Below are 20435 nucleotides of genomic sequence, written 5' to 3'. Positions count from 1 at the left end.
AACTAGAAAATGAATATCCTCTTGGGTACTGGCAGAGTTATTAGAATAAGAGAATGAACATTTAGTGAGTGAATGATCATAGCCTTAAATACCTCTGCGCTGTGCAGCACTGAGAAAAGAGTGCTCCCCTCTTGCCACTCTGTATTTTCTTCGGTGTAAAAGGCGTAAAGGTCTCTGGAGGATGATTCTCAGAGTAATTTTCTCACTGTAATTGCTGTGGGTAGTGCTCATCTATAAATGATCATGTAGACTTTTCTCAGACAGCCACTTCCCATGACTGACCTTTGTTCACATTACAGCAGAGAATTAAGGAATCTATCAACATCTCTATATTTTATACTGAGAAAAATGAAACATTACACTCCTATAAGTATTTCAGCTTTGCAGATATATATGTAGAAGACAACTGAATCTTGGCACATGACCAAGAAGGCATGCAGCATGTAGTAAAGGTAAGATAAGGTAAGATGGTAAGATAAGGTAAGATGTGTCACAATGCCACTGAATATACCTGTCAATTGGCTTAAAATATAATAAAGCATGTTGATCTACAAACTTTAACAACAGATAGGAATTTCTGCACATTGACTGTACTGTGGAGGCAGAATGAAGTGGATGCTGGAAGACTACCCTGACCATTTTGCATTTTATATAATTTGATCTAAATCCTGCATGTGCTGTATTTTTACTTTGCCTCAGTCACAAACTTTAAGCCAACTTGGTGAAATTAAAGGAATGTTCCACTCTACTTTGAAAAGTATGGTCATAAGGTGGTTTTAGGTTAGTTAAGGTAATATTTCATGTACATGTTACTTATCGTTGAACCTGAGATGAATATCATCTATGCTTCCAGTAAAAAGACTGTCACTAACTGTAACTTTGTAACTTTGTATTAAGCAGTGCTTGAACTTTAAAAAGCAAGTGAAAATTATCTTTCGCCAGAACTGCAAAGCAGACTTCAGTTGGAATAGGTAAAACACGGACCACACCCCTCACTACTTTACCTGACACAGTCCTGAACCAAAGAGATTGAGCAGCAGAGACTGGTTTTTAGATGAGAGGGCACTGTCTCCAGTACTGTCATTTCAAAAGGTGTGAATACATTATCCACCGTTACTCTGCACCGAAGAAGAAAAACTCCACGAAAATCAAGGCTATTACCAACATATGTGAAGAGTTGAAAGCAGTGCAGATCAAAGTCAAAGTTAAAGAAGCAAAAAAAAAAGGAAGAAAATGTCAGAAAAAAAAGTCTCATCCCAGGCTACAGAGAAGAGAGGATGCAGGATGATACAGTAAGAAATGGCCCCTTCGGTTATGTGAGACTTTGCAATGAAGATGATGAAGAGCATTTTTCACTCCAGAGGCTAAAGAGAATCTTGGATTTGGGGTGGATTGGGTGCACAGTCTACATTTTATACAACAACAAAACAATGTGTCTCCAGTTCAATATGCACGCTGTCAGAGTCCTGTGATTCAGAGAGAAAACATCAGGAGTAACTAGTTTAGGATAATTCATTGTTTGCTTGGTTTGTGTTTTTACAACTTTTATTTCTTCAGGGGTCTTTCACCTTAAGAGATAAGTCCATATATGGTTATGACCAGTCTTCAAACTTATGTTTTCCCTGTAGAACATAAAAATGTATCTGTCATGGCTCTCATTAGTTTAGGCAAATATATCAAAGCAGTATTATGCAGAGAAAGTATGGATTTTTCTGGGTTTGCCAGGTGCTTGTGAAACACTGCTATTTGATTTTAAATTACCTGAAATATTTGCCTCCTCTGTCTAGTTTCCAACCGGGCGAATACAAATGTTTAGCTAACAGGCAACAACGGTTCAAAGAGAGCTCATCCTCTGGAGCACAGCAGTACAGTCATCCATCTCATCTTTTATACAAATGCTGGTGAATGATGCTCAGTAAAAAAAAAAATTAATTTGACTGGCTGGTTATATTTTATATTTCACATACTTTAACCACTGGTGGTAATTATTATGCAATATAATAGTATCCACTTACTTCATATGGATGAATAATGCTTTTAATGGCTCAAATGTGTAAAGCAATGGTAATAATGGCCTGGTAAGCCAAGTTAGGATGGAAACCATTTGCAATAATGATACAAGTTCTGCGGCTACGCTGCCTTGCTCACACAAATAGCCGTGTTCGTGAGAGGAAGGCATATCACATTGCCAAGAGGCGGACACTCTGTGGTTGCCCTGACCAGAGATAAGCTGCTAAGCTGCAGATGAAAGTGTGTGTGCATGTAGAGAACGTGGCATGGTGAGCAGCTGTAGTCAGCCAGATTTGGGAACCCTCTGTGACACCACAGTCACCACCACCATCTTTACTTCACCACACACTCTCTCTCTCACACAAACACACACACACACACACACATACACTCACACATCAGACCATGGTCACTTTTGGGGACATTACATAGAGTTATATTCATTTCCTGAAGACTCTAACCCTAACCATCACCACTACTTGCCTTACCATTACCATTACCCTAACCTTAACATAATCCTAGGCTTAACTGCTGACCCCAAAATCAGCTTCCCAATTAAAGACATAGCTTTTGTCCCCTATTGGACAAGCTGTCCACAATTAACTGGTCTTTCTTAAGTCTGACATTTGTCCCCAAAAGTAGCCTAGGACAGACCATATATTACACACACAGAGATTTCCTCATGTACTTTCACATCAATCCAACTATGTATGGGAAATCTTCCAAATAGTACAGGCTCTCTATAGGCCAAATTTGGTGTCATCTTGTTTTGACCTTTAAGGCCTTGTGTGGCCGTAAGTGGCACAGTAGCTCAGTGGATAGCACTGTGGCTTCACAGCAATGAGGACTTGAGCCTTTCTGTGTGGAGTGTAAATGTTCTCTCTATTTTGCATGAATTTTCACTCTCAAACCAAACACATGCAGGTTTCATGAAGTGGAGGTTTATGGTAGTCATGCATGTGGTTTGAGAGAGGTTTTATGTGTTAGAATGGAGGCTGCATAGGATAAGTGGGTATAGATAATAATACAGTATATGGCTGGATAGCTCCATATATCTAATGCTTTCAACTTCATATAAGAATGTTTTGCTTTTATTGGTTTTACATGATAGTAGATTGAATATGTTTGGGTTTAGGACTGTTCAATCTACAAAACAAGACATTTAATAATGCTACCTTATGACCTAGGATACTATGGTTGACATTTCTCATTGTTCTCTGGTGTTTTATAGATCAAACAAATAACCGATTAAGCACAGAAGAAGTATGATTTGTATGATAACAGCAAATGTGATAGTGACAGCGAGGCAATGAAAGACCCACATGTATCAGTATTATATCTTCACACTACTATGGGCATGAACAGTGGAAAAAAAGAAGAAAAGAAATGACTCCAATAGTCTGTGTTTATAAGGAACAGATTCATACTTTAATAAAAGGGTATTTTCCCCTGGCACAGATCTGCTATCAAATAAATAAAGCAATTAATCAAATACAATCTATATAAACTAAAACAAAGTCATGAAAAAAAAACATTAGGAGGAAGGGTAAAAGGGAAAAAACAGCTAGTGCTAAAGAAGTTTCTGTTACAACAAACACCAAGTGAAAGTGTGTCTTTATGTGGAGAGAAAGACAGCTTGTGTTAGAGGCAGATATAATTATTATTACTCCCTCCTTAGTGGGATTGGCATGGCAGATATTGGGAGTACTAGCTGACAGTAGAGGCAAGTGAGATAGCTTGATAGACATTTAATTATAAATAAGCCTTATATTCTTTCTACACAATGCTGGTTTAACCGTTCTGCAGTCCACTATATACATCGGATTTTTAAAAATGATGATACATGGATCTTACAAAGCAAATTAGTGGTGCAATACATACTAACATGGACAAGTAGCTCTGAATACTGACAGTCCTTTACAAGAGGAAATAGGACAGTGAGTCTTGAGAACTTTATGATGTGGAAGGTTGGAAATTTGTGTTTCAAAATAAAGCAAATTAAAAAAAAAAAAACTTTTTTGAGGGATAGCTCATGACTTGGCTGAAGACAAATTGAAAAAACAAGCAAACATTATTTTAAGACCACAAGGTTTCAAAAGGAAGTTAACTTTGCAGAGTTAGGGGCTGACAAAAATGAGGAAAAGAAACTCTCTCCCAACCCTCAACAAATAATGTGTGTTTGTTGTGGGAAGCTTTCTCGTGTGAGTTCAGGTAATTCTGTAAATGTCAAGTGGAAGTTTTTAAAAAATTAGTGGTGTGTGTTCAGTAAAACTCTCTTCAGGTAAAAGCAGTTTAAAAATTGCAACCTGGCTGTGGGTCTGACCGAGCCTTTCGCCCCCAAATTCCTTCAGAAGAACTCGCTAACCGTGTCGAATTAGACCACCCTGGACGAAAAAGTCGCCTGCCTGCTGCCCGTTAACACAAGCAGACGACCAATTCCACACTTTTTATATTTGGAGTCGCACGCTGGTATCAACACCGTTTCGGGTGAGGCGTTAACGTTGACAAAGGAGTTACAGTGTTACGAGGGCTCCAGTGGCAAAGACAGGAAAAGCAGTGTGAGGTGAGGAAGCTGAGGTATGAGGTGTGGAGCGCAGCTGTGAGCCCCCCTCAGGGAATGACGCCGTTTCCAGCGGGTCCCGTGAGATTGCCCGTCTGGCTGGTGCCTCTGCTAAAGGATGGCCTGCAGCTGTGAGAGGACACCACAGGGCTGAGGGCAAGACTGGCATACACAGCATTCTTGCTCATCCAAAACACACGCACACTTACGACTTACACAATAAAAGATAGTGGATATAGTTTGAACACCAGTGGGCCATGGATCTTAGTACGCACCATCCACAACTTTCATTTCCTTTTGTATGGATGAGGTTGCCGATGAACAAGGCACTTAAACCCCCTCAAAAGACTGCACAATAGGCAGGTCATGTATTACTGTGAAGATGGGAAGTGTTGAAAATGAGCTTGTGTGCTTACCAAAAATACCGGGGAGAAAAACAGAGAACCCAGAGAAACTTAATTTTGGCACATGATAATTTACTCCCTCACACCTGCAGCACTCAGTTCACTCCCTCTGTCTGCTCTGGTTAAACCAGATGTGACATGCAGAAATTGGAAAATAAATTCTAGCCTTTTGGTGCATCAACATCTGTATGTTTATGGCAGTGCCTCTAGAGCATCATGGGACAGGATGAACAGACAGCTCTGCGTGTCGGGTGCTGGCAGGAGAACAGCAGTGGTGAGTTATGGGTCTAGTGGAGACTGTGGGCCGGGCCCAGTGTTATCCAGCACCAGAGGAATGAGACAGCTGAAAGAGTCCTTGCCCTGCCGCACCACAAACAGACCCTTGTTGGCTGAGGACTGAGGCCACATGGCGGCACGGTGAAAGACCTGCTGACAGCTGGGGGACAGGAAGATGCCATGGAAACAGAGGGAGCTGTCTTGTGACCCCGACAAGGCTGAGGGTTGGACAACAGTCTGTTAATGGAGAAAACCACGGTTCTGGCCAACTCCCAGGTGAGAATATGTGTAAATGCTTGAATCTGAAGCACAGTGGTGGTGACAAATTACATGTGTGCTCAGCAAAACATTCTCCTGCATAATTAACAGTTAGTTAAGGCCAAACCCAGTATCAGGCCAAAGTGTGTAATACACACGCCAGTCCACCATGTCAGTGTCACATTTTGCCTCACCAAGGCATGAAAAGCATCTTTCATGCCAGCACCCGTTAGGACCTAAAATAATTATGTTTCATCATGCTCAACACTGTGGTTAAGAACTGGTTAGGTTTAGGCACAAACAACACATGTTTTGGGTTAAAATTATCACTGTAAATGTGGTGTGGGATAAAGGACCAGTGTGTAAGATTTAGTGGCATGTAGCACTGAGTTTACACCTCACTGCACCTTTAAAGCTACATTCTTAAAGTCAGGCAACCATCACGGTAACAGTGCCACAACAAATATAGTTACAGATTTTTTGTTTTTTTAAGGTCTTGGGTGGCGGTTGGAAACAGGAAGCGAGTAGCTGTCTCCTGCAGCTTACTCCAACTAAGTCCACTTTTTGCAAGTTTGGATCTATCCATCCACCCAACCTTCCACATGAAAATATGGAAATTTGTATTTGAATACAAATTTTTCACCTTACATGCATGTCACCTTAACTACACCACATGACAGGCTATTTGAAAGTCATTTAGGCGTGTACTCTCACATATAATTGAGGCAAAACGTGACACTGACAGAGTATCCTCTAGTGGATTGGTGTGTGTATTACACTGATACTGGGCTGCTCTATACTCTACCTCTGACTGGGGGTAACACTTTTTGAGTGTATCATGGGTCTCAGAACATGTGATCCAACTGCTGGTATTTTAGACATCATCTTGCTCTCCATTTTGTATGAAACAAAAGGGATGAAGGAGTTTTGAATTCATTTATACACTGAACCCACATACCACTACATAACAGTCTACATAAAGGCCATTCAATTACAGCCAAATTTACCTGAACTCAAGTAATATGCTATTTTATACTAAACTCATGCATCTTCGAATAATTCCTTGTTATTTGTATTTCTGTCAAATGATGAAAAGCATTGTTGAGAGTTGGGTTTTTAGAATTCTTTGACCATAGTTGTGAATCTGCTCACCTGCTCAGAAAATTCAAACTGAGGAGGAGAGTGTGTGAGACAGGGAGAGAAGGAGATTGTGTGATGCTACTACAGTTGTACATATCCTAATCAAAATGAGGCTCCTCGTGGTCTTTTAAATGCAGTTGTGAAGGAAATCAAACATAGTGAATACAAAGATATCACATTATCAACAAAGCTTATAAAATTGATAACAATATATACCTTATTTACAGTAAAAGTTAGTAAAAGTAAGGAGCTTTTCAACACTTCAGTACTGCAGATTATGACACGATTTCTCTTCTTTCAAAAACATTTTGAAGCAATTTGAAAATAACCTCTGAATGCTTAGTCCAAGTCACAATTACAACAACAATTAGGTTAAAATTAGAGGTAGCAGCGGATTTGGGATCTCTGTTCTGTTCTGTCCTTTTTTTTTCTTTTTTTTTTTTTTACTTTAACATTTCAAAATTTTCCTTCCCACTTTTGCTTACAGGGTATTGCGTGCTTAAATCATAATCTTCATTTTCATCTTCTAAAACCTGGCTGACAGCCTACTTTAAATACTCATGCACCCATGAGCGCACTTGAGTGGTTTTCGACAGACACCAGTGTCGTGACACTCACATACATACACACACACACACACACTCTTGCTACACCCACACACTCAAACACACGCAAACATGCTCACATACACACTATGCCCTGCTCTCCTATCACCAATATCTCCTTCATATATTTTTGTCTTTACATCACAGTCTTTCTTCCTCTCATCCCTCCTTCTCTTTAAAAACCTTTTGGCTTAGTGGTCTGGAAGGGTTGTGGTGCTGGTTTGCAGCCGCAGAGTTCATCAGTTAGTGGGATTCGGGGGGCTGGGAGAGAGAGGAACTTTTTCTAAATCTGTCCTTCTGTGCCTCCTCTCTCGCCCCAGCCATGATCCTCAGTCCGGGTCATACTGTGGCCCTGCATCACTGTCCTGCTGCATACCTGAACTTCTGTATGTCTGACCAACTTCTTTATAACACTGGTTAAAAAGCTCTCAGCACTGAGCTGCACCTCCCACGATCTCACAAGTGTTTGAGGAGGAAGCTCATTGCAGTCAGTGTCTGCTGGCCTGGTTGGATTTTTGTGGGGCTTCAGGGTAGAAATTCAGGACTGGTAAAAGTGGTGGTAGTGGTGATGGTGTTCATGGTGGTGATGATGCTCATGCCGCTGCACCACTTGTGCTAGCCCCCCATCATAGAGCAGCACGCTGGGTAGGTCCCTCACCTGCTCCTTCTCTACCACAGGTCCCGTAGCTGCCAGAGAGCCCAAGGCGCGGTAGCCCTGGCTCTCCTTGGACCGCTGCTTGTGCTTGCGGTAGGGGGCTGCGGACTGGTGAGGGGGGGTCTGGCTGGGTAGTGCCGGGGGAGGAGGGACACCTCGGCTCCTCATCACCCTACTGCTGATCTGTGCTGGAGGTGTTCGGCTGTGAGTCTTGGGAGAGCGGAGGGCATGTTTCCCTGAGTCTTGACCTCGCAGTCGGGCGGGGTGGAGGTTGTCCGGAGCGACAGCGTCCACAACAGTTTGCAAGCGGCGGTGGTGGGAATGGGAGTGGCCATTTTCCGGTTCATGGGAGCGAGAACGAGTCTGGTTGGATGAGCGGGTCTGAGGCTCTGCCTTCGCTGGCTCTGAGGCAGGGGCTGTGAGAGAGACAGATGCAGGTAATTATTTGAACTGAGAAATCAGCATCAGCAATGTCAAACTTCAAAGTTGCAGAAAAAAAACAACCATGCTGTCCTAGGACTGGTGTCCAGTGTCAAAATTCATTATGTGGGAGTAGTGAAAATAAGCCAGTACGTGCAAATTACAGTGCTAACAGCTGACTAATAAAGAACAGCTGGAAATGTCAATGATAAGATGCTGGCAGCTTCATTTCAGGTTCTTTCTTCATGCAGATAGCCCTGACACAATGTGACATAGAGCAGATCTCTGTTAGCACTTTCTAACAGGACCAACATTAAAATAATCACATGTCATCACTGACCATTAGATCAAGGCTGCTGCTTATTAAACCTAATATTTCGCTTCACAAAAGCCAGTGCTGCTGATGGGCTTTAGCCTTGAACACTTGATGTATTGTGCTTGCCCAAGCCCAGATGTTTATACTGGCGAAGAGCACGGTGGGTTGGTAGTTCCACCTAATGGCTCCAAGCAGGTGCTGCAGTAATGAGGGCCCCTGGATGCAGCTTCAAAGGGCCACGGTCTGTGTTTCTCCCTCCCCTCTCCCCCTCTACACCCCTGGCCCCGGTCCACTCACCGGCTCCGAAGCGGGATGTGTAGTTTTCGATTCCTGCCAGGTCCAAGTAGTGGTTCCTGCGTTCCAGGTTCTCATCCACACAGTGGCGCTGGCAGCCCGGCTGGGTGTGGTGGTCACTGTGGTGGCGCCTGCGGACACAAGCGGCACCTCTCATTAGGTAGCAGTTTGGGCCAGTAAGAGTCAGTATGGTAGTGTTTGGAGAAAGTAAAACAAGTGTTCCTTATGATCAGGCAGTAGCAGAGTAATTGTTAGAGAAGTGAGATTATGACTGGAAAATCACAGGTTTAAACCACAGCTGGGAGTGTTTGAAATCTCCCCTCCACTGTTAACTGTGGATTCAAAGTGTGCATCCTTCCTCAAACAACCTCTCTTCTTATGCATTTTCAATGAGAAACTTTGCAGTTTTCTGTTTCAAAAAGTGGATTTTATTACGATTCGATAAAAAATTAAATATGAATAATGATATACATATTTTTTCCTCCTCTTCTTATAGACACTCAGCTCAAAAAATAGAGGTTAAAGTGAAGAGGGGAGGTGGGCTTACCTCAGGAGCGCTCGGGTCTTCTTGTCTGCACTCTTGGGGTCTTCTATACACTTGTCATTTTTCTCTCTGGGATGGGACATGTCTGTGTATGTGAGAAAGACAGGAGGCTATTATCAAAGAGAGCTATACAGAGCAGCCACACACACACACACACACACACACACACACACACACACACACACACACACATGCATGCACGCGCGACAACAGTCACACAAGCCTCAGAAGAAAGCAACCTTTGTTTTGGGGTTTTACTTTGAAGATCTATAGAAAAGGAAAAAACAACAATGCTTCATTTATTCTATTTTCAACTCCCTGCCTCTTATAAGGCATGGAATTAAATAATAAAAAAAAACCCATAGACTTCAGAAATAGTTTATTAAAGACGCGAGATCTGATGCAGTTTGAAATTAGCATGAAGGCAACCCGCTATATTTTCAAAGCTTGACTCTGTTTGAATCTCTTGATGGATATTTATAGCTGAAACAATAGGACACAAACACGCAGGAATATATACTTTTTGAGATATTTTTCCCTGACTACTTGTTTACCAAGTCGTCAGTGAGAAAAGTTAAGTTGAATGTAGCTATATTTTCCCGGCAGCTCTGAGAACAGGGAAGGAAAAGGGGTAGAAGAGGGGGTAAAAAAAAAAAAAAGGGAACTTTGGAGAAAAGAAAAATGGCTGTGGTTATCAAAAGGACTCGGCACATCTCTTAAGGTTTCTTTCAGAGTATTTGAAGGCACTGAGGGGAGGGGGAGGAGGGGGGGGGCTCTCTCTTGGCTCTGTCACTCCCCCCATCATTAAAAATGAACCCCATTGAGTAGGAGAGATGGAGCGACGCCGAGGCTGCGAGGAACAAAGCTCTGACAGGCCTGAAGCAGCCGCCTTTCTGCATGACAACAAACACATCTCTGGGTGAGCTGACAGCAGGCAACACAAGGGGGACCCCAAAATGCCCTCTCTTCTCCTCCGCCCCCCACCCGCTACGTTAATGCGAGCTTTACCTGCAGCACCCTGCGTGCAACTCCTCCACCGCTGGCTGGAGTCAGGAGCCACCGACAGCTTGACCCGCAGCGTCTTGCTGCTGCTGGGAGAATGGTTGACGGAGGCGTCCACGACCTCGTAGATGGTATGGAGCAGGCTGGTGATATCCTGCACCAGAGAGGAGGTGGAGGTGAGGTTAATCTGGAGCATTGATTGTATAGATTCTTAGTGAGTAGCGCAGAGGCAGATTTTCAGTGCATATAAGCAACAAAAAAAAGGTCTTGCCACTGTACAATTTGATTTTAATATACTGTACCTTTGTGGATTAAAGGTCTGTATCATAAATCTCATGCTAGCAATGAATTTAGAGAAGTGACTCAGACGCCGATGAACAGAAAGGCAAACTGACTGTCAGTTGTTTTAGTTTGACATCTCAAGTGCAGCAATCAGACAGGGTGTAAAGACAGAGTTATAAATTCATGACAAGGAACGCCTTGGCAGCAGCAGAGGAGGCTGACTGAGATGTCAGACCTGATACAAATCGAGGTACAGCTCTGTGAGATCTATTCTTTGCTATTTAACTCCTCTGTTTCTCTGAAGTGATTACACTTTTAAATGCAAAGCACCTTATATCCATAAATGTGCACACATGTACTGTAATGGTCATTTTAAGAGTCTTTGTGGAGGTAGAGGAGAAGGAGGGATCAGAGAGAAATACAGAAAAGTAAAACACATTAATAGGGAAGAACTTTTCAGAAAGAGGTGACTGACCATATTTGGACTGCTTGGTTTGCACTTGAAATAACATGGTCTCATGTGGATGTTTATAATGAAGACAGTATATCTTGCACCGATGGGGGGTTTTGTACACCATACTGAGCTAATGATTCCCCCTTGCGTGTTAGCGACTGTGCTAGATATTTTTATTGCATACCAAATTCTAATTCTCTATAAAATTCTTTTAAAAATCATCTGGTATGGACATGAAATGAATTGACTCATATTCAGTAGTATCTCAAATCTCATTATTGTTTTAACTCATAGATAAAAAAGAGAATTTAGCGCATACAAAGGCTCCAATAGCATGATTTTCACTAACTATACTTCTCTGACTCATAATAAAATGGGCTATTATGAATTCTAAAGGGACTGGTTCCATATACTGGTTTCAGACTGAAAAAAGAAAAAAAAGAAAGAAAGAAAGAAAGAAAATGAAATAAAAGCTTCCTGTGTCATTTTTGGTTTCCTTCTCTTTCTTATTTGTGTGACAGGATGAAAAAAAAAACACAGAGTTGGAGAAGAAAGCTCTTCTTCCCCCCCCTCCAAGCCGCCCGCCTGTCGTCTCATGAGCCGTGGAGCCACAGGCAATGCCAAAAAAACTGCGCAGCCAACCACACAGAGGACAGCTCTCAGTCTCTTTGCGCTGTTTCAAGTTGTTCTCAAAAAACACGGGCCTTTCTGGATGTTCTCTCAGATCTGTACCAGGCAGACGCAAGCCACAAGGTACCTCCAAGGAGCAGGAACACACAGGCGTTGCTGGGATTCGGTTCTTGGGAGTCAGATTAGGTTAGAGGCTTCTAACTTCTATCCTCACTTTCTTTTAGGGGTGTGGTGATACCAGAGTTTGGGAAAAAAATGTAAAAACTGTACTCTTTTGAAACAGTTCAAAATGCAGTAAAAAAAAAAAAAAAGAAGAGGAAATTGGAAAAAACGCACTCTCTCTGAGTATGCTTCAAATAAAATGATTTCTACTATATACAAATGTGTGGTGTTGGCAGTTATTGTTTTGTATTTATTCACATATTCAGTCATTCATTAACAGTTTATTTCTCAGTATTTAAACCCTCTCATGGCAGAAGATCATTACCTCCCTGGTGACTTTTCCGTTGTTATCAAAGTCATAGAGGGTGAAAGTCCATTCCTGCCTGTTATCCTCCTCCACAGACACAGCGCACTCCAACTCCTGAAACAGCACAGCGATGATCAATGTCATACAGTGTGTACATGTGTGAGCGTATTTCTGGATGTGTGTGTCCTGCCACTGCCCTAGTTTCAACCAGAAGGAAAGTAATAAACGTCCTGTTCAGTGTTGACACTCACTTCAAACTGGAGCTGTTTCTGTGGCCCTGCGGGAGATTGGCTGTCCCTCTCCTGCATCTTCTCCTCCACACAGCAGCTGTCTGTCTTCTCCGGGGGTAAAGCCACTGCAGCGACACACACACACACACACACACACACACACACAAAGATAAAAGAGTGAGCCTGAGGATGGAATCGTTGGGTGCAGTCATAACCTGAGGATACGTCGTCGCCTTCAAGTGTTCCTTGTAAGCTCCTACTTCCGAGTTTGGCAGCCGCAATTAAGATGTGTCACACATTCAAGTGCTCCTGGTTGGAAATAGACTTCCACAGCCAAACTCTCAGTTTTTGTTTCGCAGCCTGTGTGTTCTGAAATTGTATTTTTAATATGATCATATTTATTAATGTAATATTCTTGAAGACAGGACTGAGCTTTGATGTGTTTTTCGCATATGTGACGCATACACAGTAACGCTCACAGAACTAGCATTTTAAATTTGGGTTCGGTTGTTCAAACGCACTGAACTTTTAGGTTCTGTTCATGGTATTTGTGATTGCTTAATGGTGGCAGAGTTTGGTTCTCACAGTCTTTGTAAAAATCGCATGTCAAATATATTGTAAGAAGCAAATTGGGAGGTTAAAAAAAGATTTTCAGGCTCTATCTTGTATGAGTACTGAAAATGCATACAGATTAGACAAATTGTACTATGTTGTAACTTTTAAAAGAATAGCTTATTCTGCAGAGTTTCGTGTCAGGTAAGAATTTCATTGTTTCATCATTCAACAGCAGTGTTTGAAAGTCAGTATAGTAAAACGAAGTCTGGAACTAGAATCTAAAATGTCAATTGAGAACAAAAAAATGTCAGAGCTGCAACAGCGCAAAGTCTCAAATGGCAAAAGCTCTTCAGTCACTCACTCATATGGTAATAGTTTTTAAGCTCTGAGCTACAGTATACATATCCCAGTGGGTTCACACAGAGATGGAATGTCAAACATGAAACTGAATGCCATAACATGCCTAAAACACGATAGAATATTACGTTGCATTCAAATATAAATGGTGGAACGGGAACAGCACCTGAACATCAAAAGGCCTAAAGTCCCCAGCTCAGTGCAGCAGAGCTCATCATTGTATGAAATGACATTCACCGTGCATTACCATCCACATGTACAGAAAAGGCAGACAGTCCACAGGGAGCACTAATCTGTCATATGCACTTTGCCTGTTAACGTGGTACTCACACACGGTCAGACCCACCTGCATCAAACCAGACACCACTTCCTGATAAACTGTAGAAGTCGATGATATTTTTTACTCTACCCTTTTTTTCCCAGATGTGATGCAAACTGAGTGTGTCCTCATGAGGTAAAGCTGTCAGAATTTAATATTAGTTTAACACATAGAGAGTGAGCCAGGAAAGAGCATCACATGCCACTGATATGAATGCATCAACACTGAGTTTTCAATTGAATCCATTACCATGCTTCTGTAAGCATTGAATACAGTATACTCTGTGGAGTAAGGCGACAGGTGTACATACAACACAACAAAAAACACTTTACAATAAAATAGTGTAGCTTTAACTGATCATTTATATGTTGAAACTGCCTGACGGGTGTTATTTCAACACTATGTTAATGTTTGAGGCCACAGTTTGTGCTGATGTATTTTTATATTGCATAGTATTGAAAGGTGGTCCACACTGGTGGACAAAAATAACATAACTGTCACTGTCTGGTTCGATGTTTTAGTTTCAGAGTTGGATGTTAGCCCAGATCTAATGCAACCGGATATCCTTCTCTGCTTTGAAAACCAGCATTTGTTTGACACATGAGACCGCAGCTACACACAACATGTAACTGAGATTTGGAGGGGGGGGGGGGGCTGGGGGGAGTGTACATGTCGGCTCCTTTGCAAGCCACTGTGAGTTACAGTTACCCAGAATCCACCTCTACACAAAAATGTTGATATGTTTTTGTAGCTTGTTGCAGCCTTTAACCAACTGCAGCTCTTGTATGTTTCGCCTCGGGACATTTGGAATGAGCGTATCATTTAGCATTAGCATTTTACATGAGTGGCCCCCACCCCATCCAATCACAGCCCTGCAAGCCGCGTACACACACACACCCATAAAACCAACACAGACCACGCCGCTCTCTCTCCCCACCCCCCAACCCCCCTCCTCCTCTCTCCTCCCGCCACACTTTGAAGTTCCATTCTCAAACCTTTTGGAAGAGGATCAGACCGGCTGTAAAACAGAATCACTAATTAATTAAGCCAAGTCAAATCTGAAACACTGTTTGTTTGCTCGCCAACGGAGCAGACACAACAGCACAATTTCTTTCCTCCTGATCCAAAGTAGATCAAAGCAGACCTGTCTCATCCCTGGGTAGGGGAAAATGCCAAAAATGAAAGGCATCATCCCAGGGAGCTTTTACCAACTTTTTGGAGAGGAGCAGCATTTGGGGTCCTGCTGTTTGATCATCTGAGGTGCTCAAAGGGAACATTGTGTGCGAGGGCAAATCTGTTCCGTAGCAGGCTCAATATGGTGGCGAGATGCTTATCTCGGAGCTAATGAAATGCCGGGAGGAGTAACAGTAATCTGCTATCACCCGCCTCCCCCTCTGACCCCCCCACCACCACAGACATAAGCCGGCTCTTTATGAGAGACACTGCCGCCAGGGGATTGGCTGCACATCAGATCTGCGGGGCAAGACGAGGGCAGCCGAGCCTATTCCTGCAGCTACACACACTTACGTGCATGCGCTCGTACAAACACATGCACGCGCGAACACTGGCAGTTCAGGAAAGCTGCCACATACTGGGAGAAATCACACCCAGCTTAGCTTGGCTACTGTATCACATAGAACTGGGCTGACCCTCCCCCTCCCAGACATGGAGTGCTCACGAGCAAGGCACTGAAAACATTAACATGTCATTCTGAAGCAAGACTGTTATCAGTAAACTCCTCCCTTGGTAACAAAAGGTTAAAAGAACTGAATAATAAACCCATTTATGTTATTCTTCTTGCATGCTTGCAGTAGCGATGTCAAGTACCCTAAAGACACTTTCATCATTGAGCCCTTCTTCCCTCCTTTGCAATTTTTGCCAGCAAGTTCTTTTTTAATCCCCAGAAAACTTACTGGAAGAGCTTCTTTAAACCCAGAGAAAGAAAGGCTTTCAAGTGCACCGGTTGTCCTATCATCTCTGCTCTCCCTGTTTTCTCTCTCACTTTTGCTTTATTCCACTTTGTTAGATCCATGGACAATGGATGTGATCACTGCACTAAATGCAGTTCATGCAGCGGACATCATAAATCCTCCACAGCTGTCTTTATTTGGGTCTTAGTGTGCCTGAGGAGGTACAAAATGGCTTGCTATGTGAACATGAGGACAATTTATTCCAAACTGAAACGAAGAACCATTTTGTAACAAATTGTTTTCATTAGAAGTAGTTTATAAAAGGACAATAATGCAGTGGCTACAAATCAAACGTTTGAAAAATTCTCAGGAAGAAAGAATAACATGGATCAAAACTCAAATCAATGTTATTTTGGTATGATGCTTGAAAGAAGCCTGTAGGCATGAAATGCAACCTTGTTTTTTACTTTTCCTAATTTCTTGAACGTGAAGTAATCAAGATTTGATGTTTCTGTCCACTCACCACAACCTAGATGGTGAGCCAAACCTTCTCCAATTCTCCCTAACTTAACTACAGAATGTTTTATTGAAGCAAATTACATATGCCTTCTCCTGTTAATCAGAGAGAATGACCAGAGCAGCATTTTCTAATTAGCAACATCTGTCTTAAAGGGAGGACAACCACAACCCATGGGTGTTGTCTGGCCTGGGCAATCATTCTTTAGCCCCGAATAATTAGTGATTGGTCACTAAAAAGATGGCATTGTTGTAATTCATAATCTTCAGCAAACGGAACAGAGGCGAGACCAATCAGAGAGGCTTAACAGTAAAAAACACATGAAGTTATGTATTATAAGGAAAAGGGTACTTTGCCAAACACGAGCTCACTCAGTCAGTCAGTCAGTGTGAGGAAAACAGACATAACAAAATCATTTAGCAGCAAAAGGGTTAAAGCTGAAGCAGTGGTACAAACATCCTCTCAAGCTGAGCCAGGAAAACAAAGTGTGTAAATGTCTGTATGAGTTCCAAGTTATGTGAACATGATATGAGCAGAGTTATGTACAGCTAACATACTTTGCATTGCACTGTGGCCAGCCAAACCGTTAGCAATGATAGCTTCGTCGTGCCTCCCCTTGGCTAGCAACACCAAACTAGCTTAGTCTTGTGTAAGATCTTCACCGTTATGTCTGTTTCCCCTCTTATATTGCAGCCTGGAAAAATACTGAAATAGGCCAAATCTAAGGAGATAATACACAGATAATAGTATTTTCTCATGTTTTATTATTTACAACATTATGGTGAGAATTGTGGTTCATATCAAGGATGCTCATTAGCAATGATTTTGCAACCAAATTATGAACGTTTACTCAGTCACTTTGAGTAGTTACCCATTTGTAACTCTGATTCATGAAATTGTCTTTGTAATATGGGTTTTGAGGACTAGTAATAATGGTAGTAGTAAAGTTTTTTGATGGAAAAAAATCTGGGCTGATGGTTAACAGTCCAGCCAATGCCCCTGCCACAGCCCTGACTCAGGTTCATCTCACTCACTAAAACACCATTCCAGCCTCCATTTATCAGTCATGTTATCTCTCGTCTCTTTTGTCTGTTACCCAGTAAGGCTGAAGTGAAATAAAAAGTGAGTTTTCTGCCACGCTTCCAAATTCTGGGCTGGTCTCATTCAACTCTACATTTCAGCCTGCACCTCACGTCCAATCCTGTCTTTATATGGGAGGGAGAGACTTTCTCCTACTAGAGTTCTTAATTCAGGATCACATCACAGCAGGGAAAAAACAGGAGGAATGGAGGCACTTTGCAGAGCATTGGTGGGGGGAGGGGCGGATCTGAGAGGGAGGAGGTGCAGAAGCAGGAGGGAAGGTAAAGGGGACCTCATCAGCACATTGTTGGGGCTTAAAGAGTGGGTGTGGAGTGGAGGGGAAAAGAGGCCAACAAAAAAAAAAAAAAGAACCACATAAGCAATGCACTTGTGTACGTGTGTTTGCAGGATTTCATTCAAATGAGCGGTAGCCTACCTTCTAAACGGTAGTGTTCATCACCAATCCGCTCAGCGCACGCTTCATCCATGGATTCCTGGAGAGAGAAAGAAAGAAAACTCATATATCACTGTTTCAAGTCATATAATGGAGAAGCATCATATTTTTGTCACATAAAAACAAACAAGTTTAACGGTGCAAATCCACAGCACGGCTTTCCAACACAGAGTGATATGCCCCAGTCAAAATTACAGCGTTTAAATGTCTATATATGAACAAAGTTTGACAACTGCGTGCAGAGCTTACACAGCAGTGGAAAGTTTAAGAGGATAGTAATTGCAGGACTGAAACAAACTGAGCACAAGCCTGGCACTCAGAATTGAGACTATGAAAAAGAATAAGTATCTAAATCACCGCCGCCTGTCCTGCAGTGAATTCTGGGAAAGAGGCTTGGTAGTAGAGCTATTTCGGTGGCGGGCTATCGTTGCAGCGATACATTCGGAGGCTTGTTTCTATTCACCCGGGCCCCCATCTCCTGGCAGCTCTGTCTGTCAGTGCATACCACAGAGACTGGAGGGACATGTGATCCATGGGTTTCACTGTGGAAAAGTCTGGCTCAGGTATCCATGTGGCAGTCATCTGGCTGAAAAACCATTACTCACGAGCTGACAAATGCGTACACATGCCCACATCCGTACACGCATAGTGCAACATACACACACAAATTCAAAGATCAGTGCACGGTGTCATTTTTAAGTTTTCCACTGCAGGAACATTTCTCTCAGTCATCAAAAAGTAGACAAATCAAACACAGATTCACCAGAAGAGCCAGAATATATAAACAGAAGTAGAGAACAATGAGACACACTTATCACCTTATCAACCTTGATCATTAATGATTAACCTTGTAAAGTGCCTCTTTGGATGTGAGTGTTTATTGGATGTATGCGTGTAAGCTCATAGATAAGTGTGTGTGCGTGCGTGTGTGCGTGTGTGTGTGTGTGTGTGTGTCATACAGAGGCAAAGCTGTGACAGCATGACAGACGGATTTTTGTATAATCCAGAGAGGTAGAAGGTCAGATGGTGTGATCCGACCCTCCTCAAACTAGTGCCGGTCAGGCTGCAGCGCTGTGGGTGGCCTGAGGAAGAGAAGGCAGTAAACCACTGGACTAACTGACTGATACCCCAAAGCAGGGACCCCGGGATCAACCTGTGTTTGTTGTTGGTATGAACAGGTCAACACGCGTTCCAGCCCGGCTTCGTAACCCCAATCCTGAGCTGGTTTTAATGCAGGTCTGACACTGCTCAGCTTCGGTATGATGAAAGGGTCACAAGTAGTTTCTATGGTAACTGCAGGATTACGATAGGGTTACTTAAGAATACAGGCAGCTTGGCGCGCAGGTGGTCGAGTGATTAGAGCGCATGCCACATACGCAGCCGACCCCGGTTCGAATCCCGGCCGGGAGGTCCTTTACTGCATGTCACACCCTGTCTCTCTCCCATGTTTCCTGTCTGTCTACTGCTAAATAAAGGTGTCTATGCCAGACTAAAAAGAATGCAGGCAGCTTTAACTTTACTTGAACTGAAGCAAAACTGAATGTTTCACTTCACTTCATTTTCCTTTGCACGGTTAAGAATGAACTTCTATGCTTAACGAAATTAGCTTTCTTGATAGATGTTGAGCGTAAGTAAACCATTCAACTCATCAATAAATGGCTATTGACCATCAACAGTCATACTTAATGCATCATTTTTAAAGGGCATGTTAAATGAAATACAGTTTTTGGTACTTGGCAACTCTGCATTTTCACATAAACTGTGATATAATGAAAGAAAAATAAGCTTTAAATAATATTATATACTAATATTCATTGTCAAAGTAGCTCTCCTTTCTCCTGCTTCACTGCTGCTACATGAGCTGCTCTCTATTTCTCTTTAAATATGAGGTTAAATTACTTTTAAACTTCAGTATTATTATCAAAATTATACATTTTTAGTAACTTCTTCACCAGATATGCATGCTCGCCAAAGCCGCACAGCAGCCTTGTCAAAAGGATGGTCGGGTTGTCTCATTCAGATAGACCATCTGAAAGGGGTAACATTAGCACTGGCCTCCATTTCCACAGAGCACCCTAGATAAATAAAAGCACTCCACAATCAACATTCCCCTAATTCCTGACACACAGATATATGCACACACACACATAGATACACCATCTTGAATGTATTTCTGTTTGGTTTTTGTTTTTTTGATGTATGATCCAAAATTATTGAGGGGTTAGCCAAGAACATGAGAAACGGGGGAAGAGGAATGTGCTAATTGGTTGTTGTCTTTGGTGATGGATGGGAGCCTTATTATTAGTATGCTGGGGTTACTCTGGGATTTGCTCTGGTCAGTGTTAAGAAAAAATATCCCATGCTTTTTTTAAACTTCACACACATACACAAGAGCACTTCCTCGTCCTCTCATGCAAAATTTCTAAAAGATGACAAGGAAGCAGAGGAAGAAGCAGGAACTTGCTTTTAAATCTTTGCAACCTGATTAAGGAACCATCAAATCTAGACCTGTTTCATTAAAACAAATACAAACATCTACAGCCAATGATATAGCTTTTTAGTAAAAACTACATCCATCACTCTGGTCCTAACTGTGCTCACTTACCCATCCTTATAATCTGTAATGATACAGTCTCAGTGGAGCACCTCCAGACTGACTGACCTGATGACATTACCACTTTAAAGATTCGGCCT

The 20435-nt window shown here is 42.3% G+C and overlaps 1 protein-coding gene across 1 annotated transcript in view; it reads right to left on the bottom strand.

Moving 5' to 3' along the window:
- Nucleotides 1–7776: 7776 nt before the first annotated feature.
- The window catches only part of nkd1 (NKD inhibitor of WNT signaling pathway 1), a 28615-nt gene continuing 15956 nt past the window's right edge, over nucleotides 7777–20435 (bottom strand). Inside the window, exons 4-10 of the mRNA XM_053321026.1 lie at nucleotides 17724–17781; nucleotides 12571–12674; nucleotides 12338–12433; nucleotides 10491–10638; nucleotides 9486–9567; nucleotides 8942–9069; nucleotides 7777–8324 (exon numbers count right to left, since the gene is read on the bottom strand). Of these exons, the coding sequence (XP_053177001.1) occupies nucleotides 7792–8324; nucleotides 8942–9069; nucleotides 9486–9567; nucleotides 10491–10638; nucleotides 12338–12433; nucleotides 12571–12674; nucleotides 17724–17781 (1149 nt within the window). The 3' untranslated portion in view covers nucleotides 7777–7791. The remainder of the gene's footprint in view (nucleotides 8325–8941; nucleotides 9070–9485; nucleotides 9568–10490; nucleotides 10639–12337; nucleotides 12434–12570; nucleotides 12675–17723; nucleotides 17782–20435) is intronic.

This window comes from Scomber japonicus, chromosome 1 (assembly GCF_027409825.1).
Source record: "Scomber japonicus isolate fScoJap1 chromosome 1, fScoJap1.pri, whole genome shotgun sequence".
Taxonomy (NCBI): Eukaryota; Metazoa; Chordata; class Actinopteri; order Scombriformes; family Scombridae; genus Scomber; species Scomber japonicus.
This window is presented reverse-complemented; position numbering and strand designations above follow the sequence as displayed.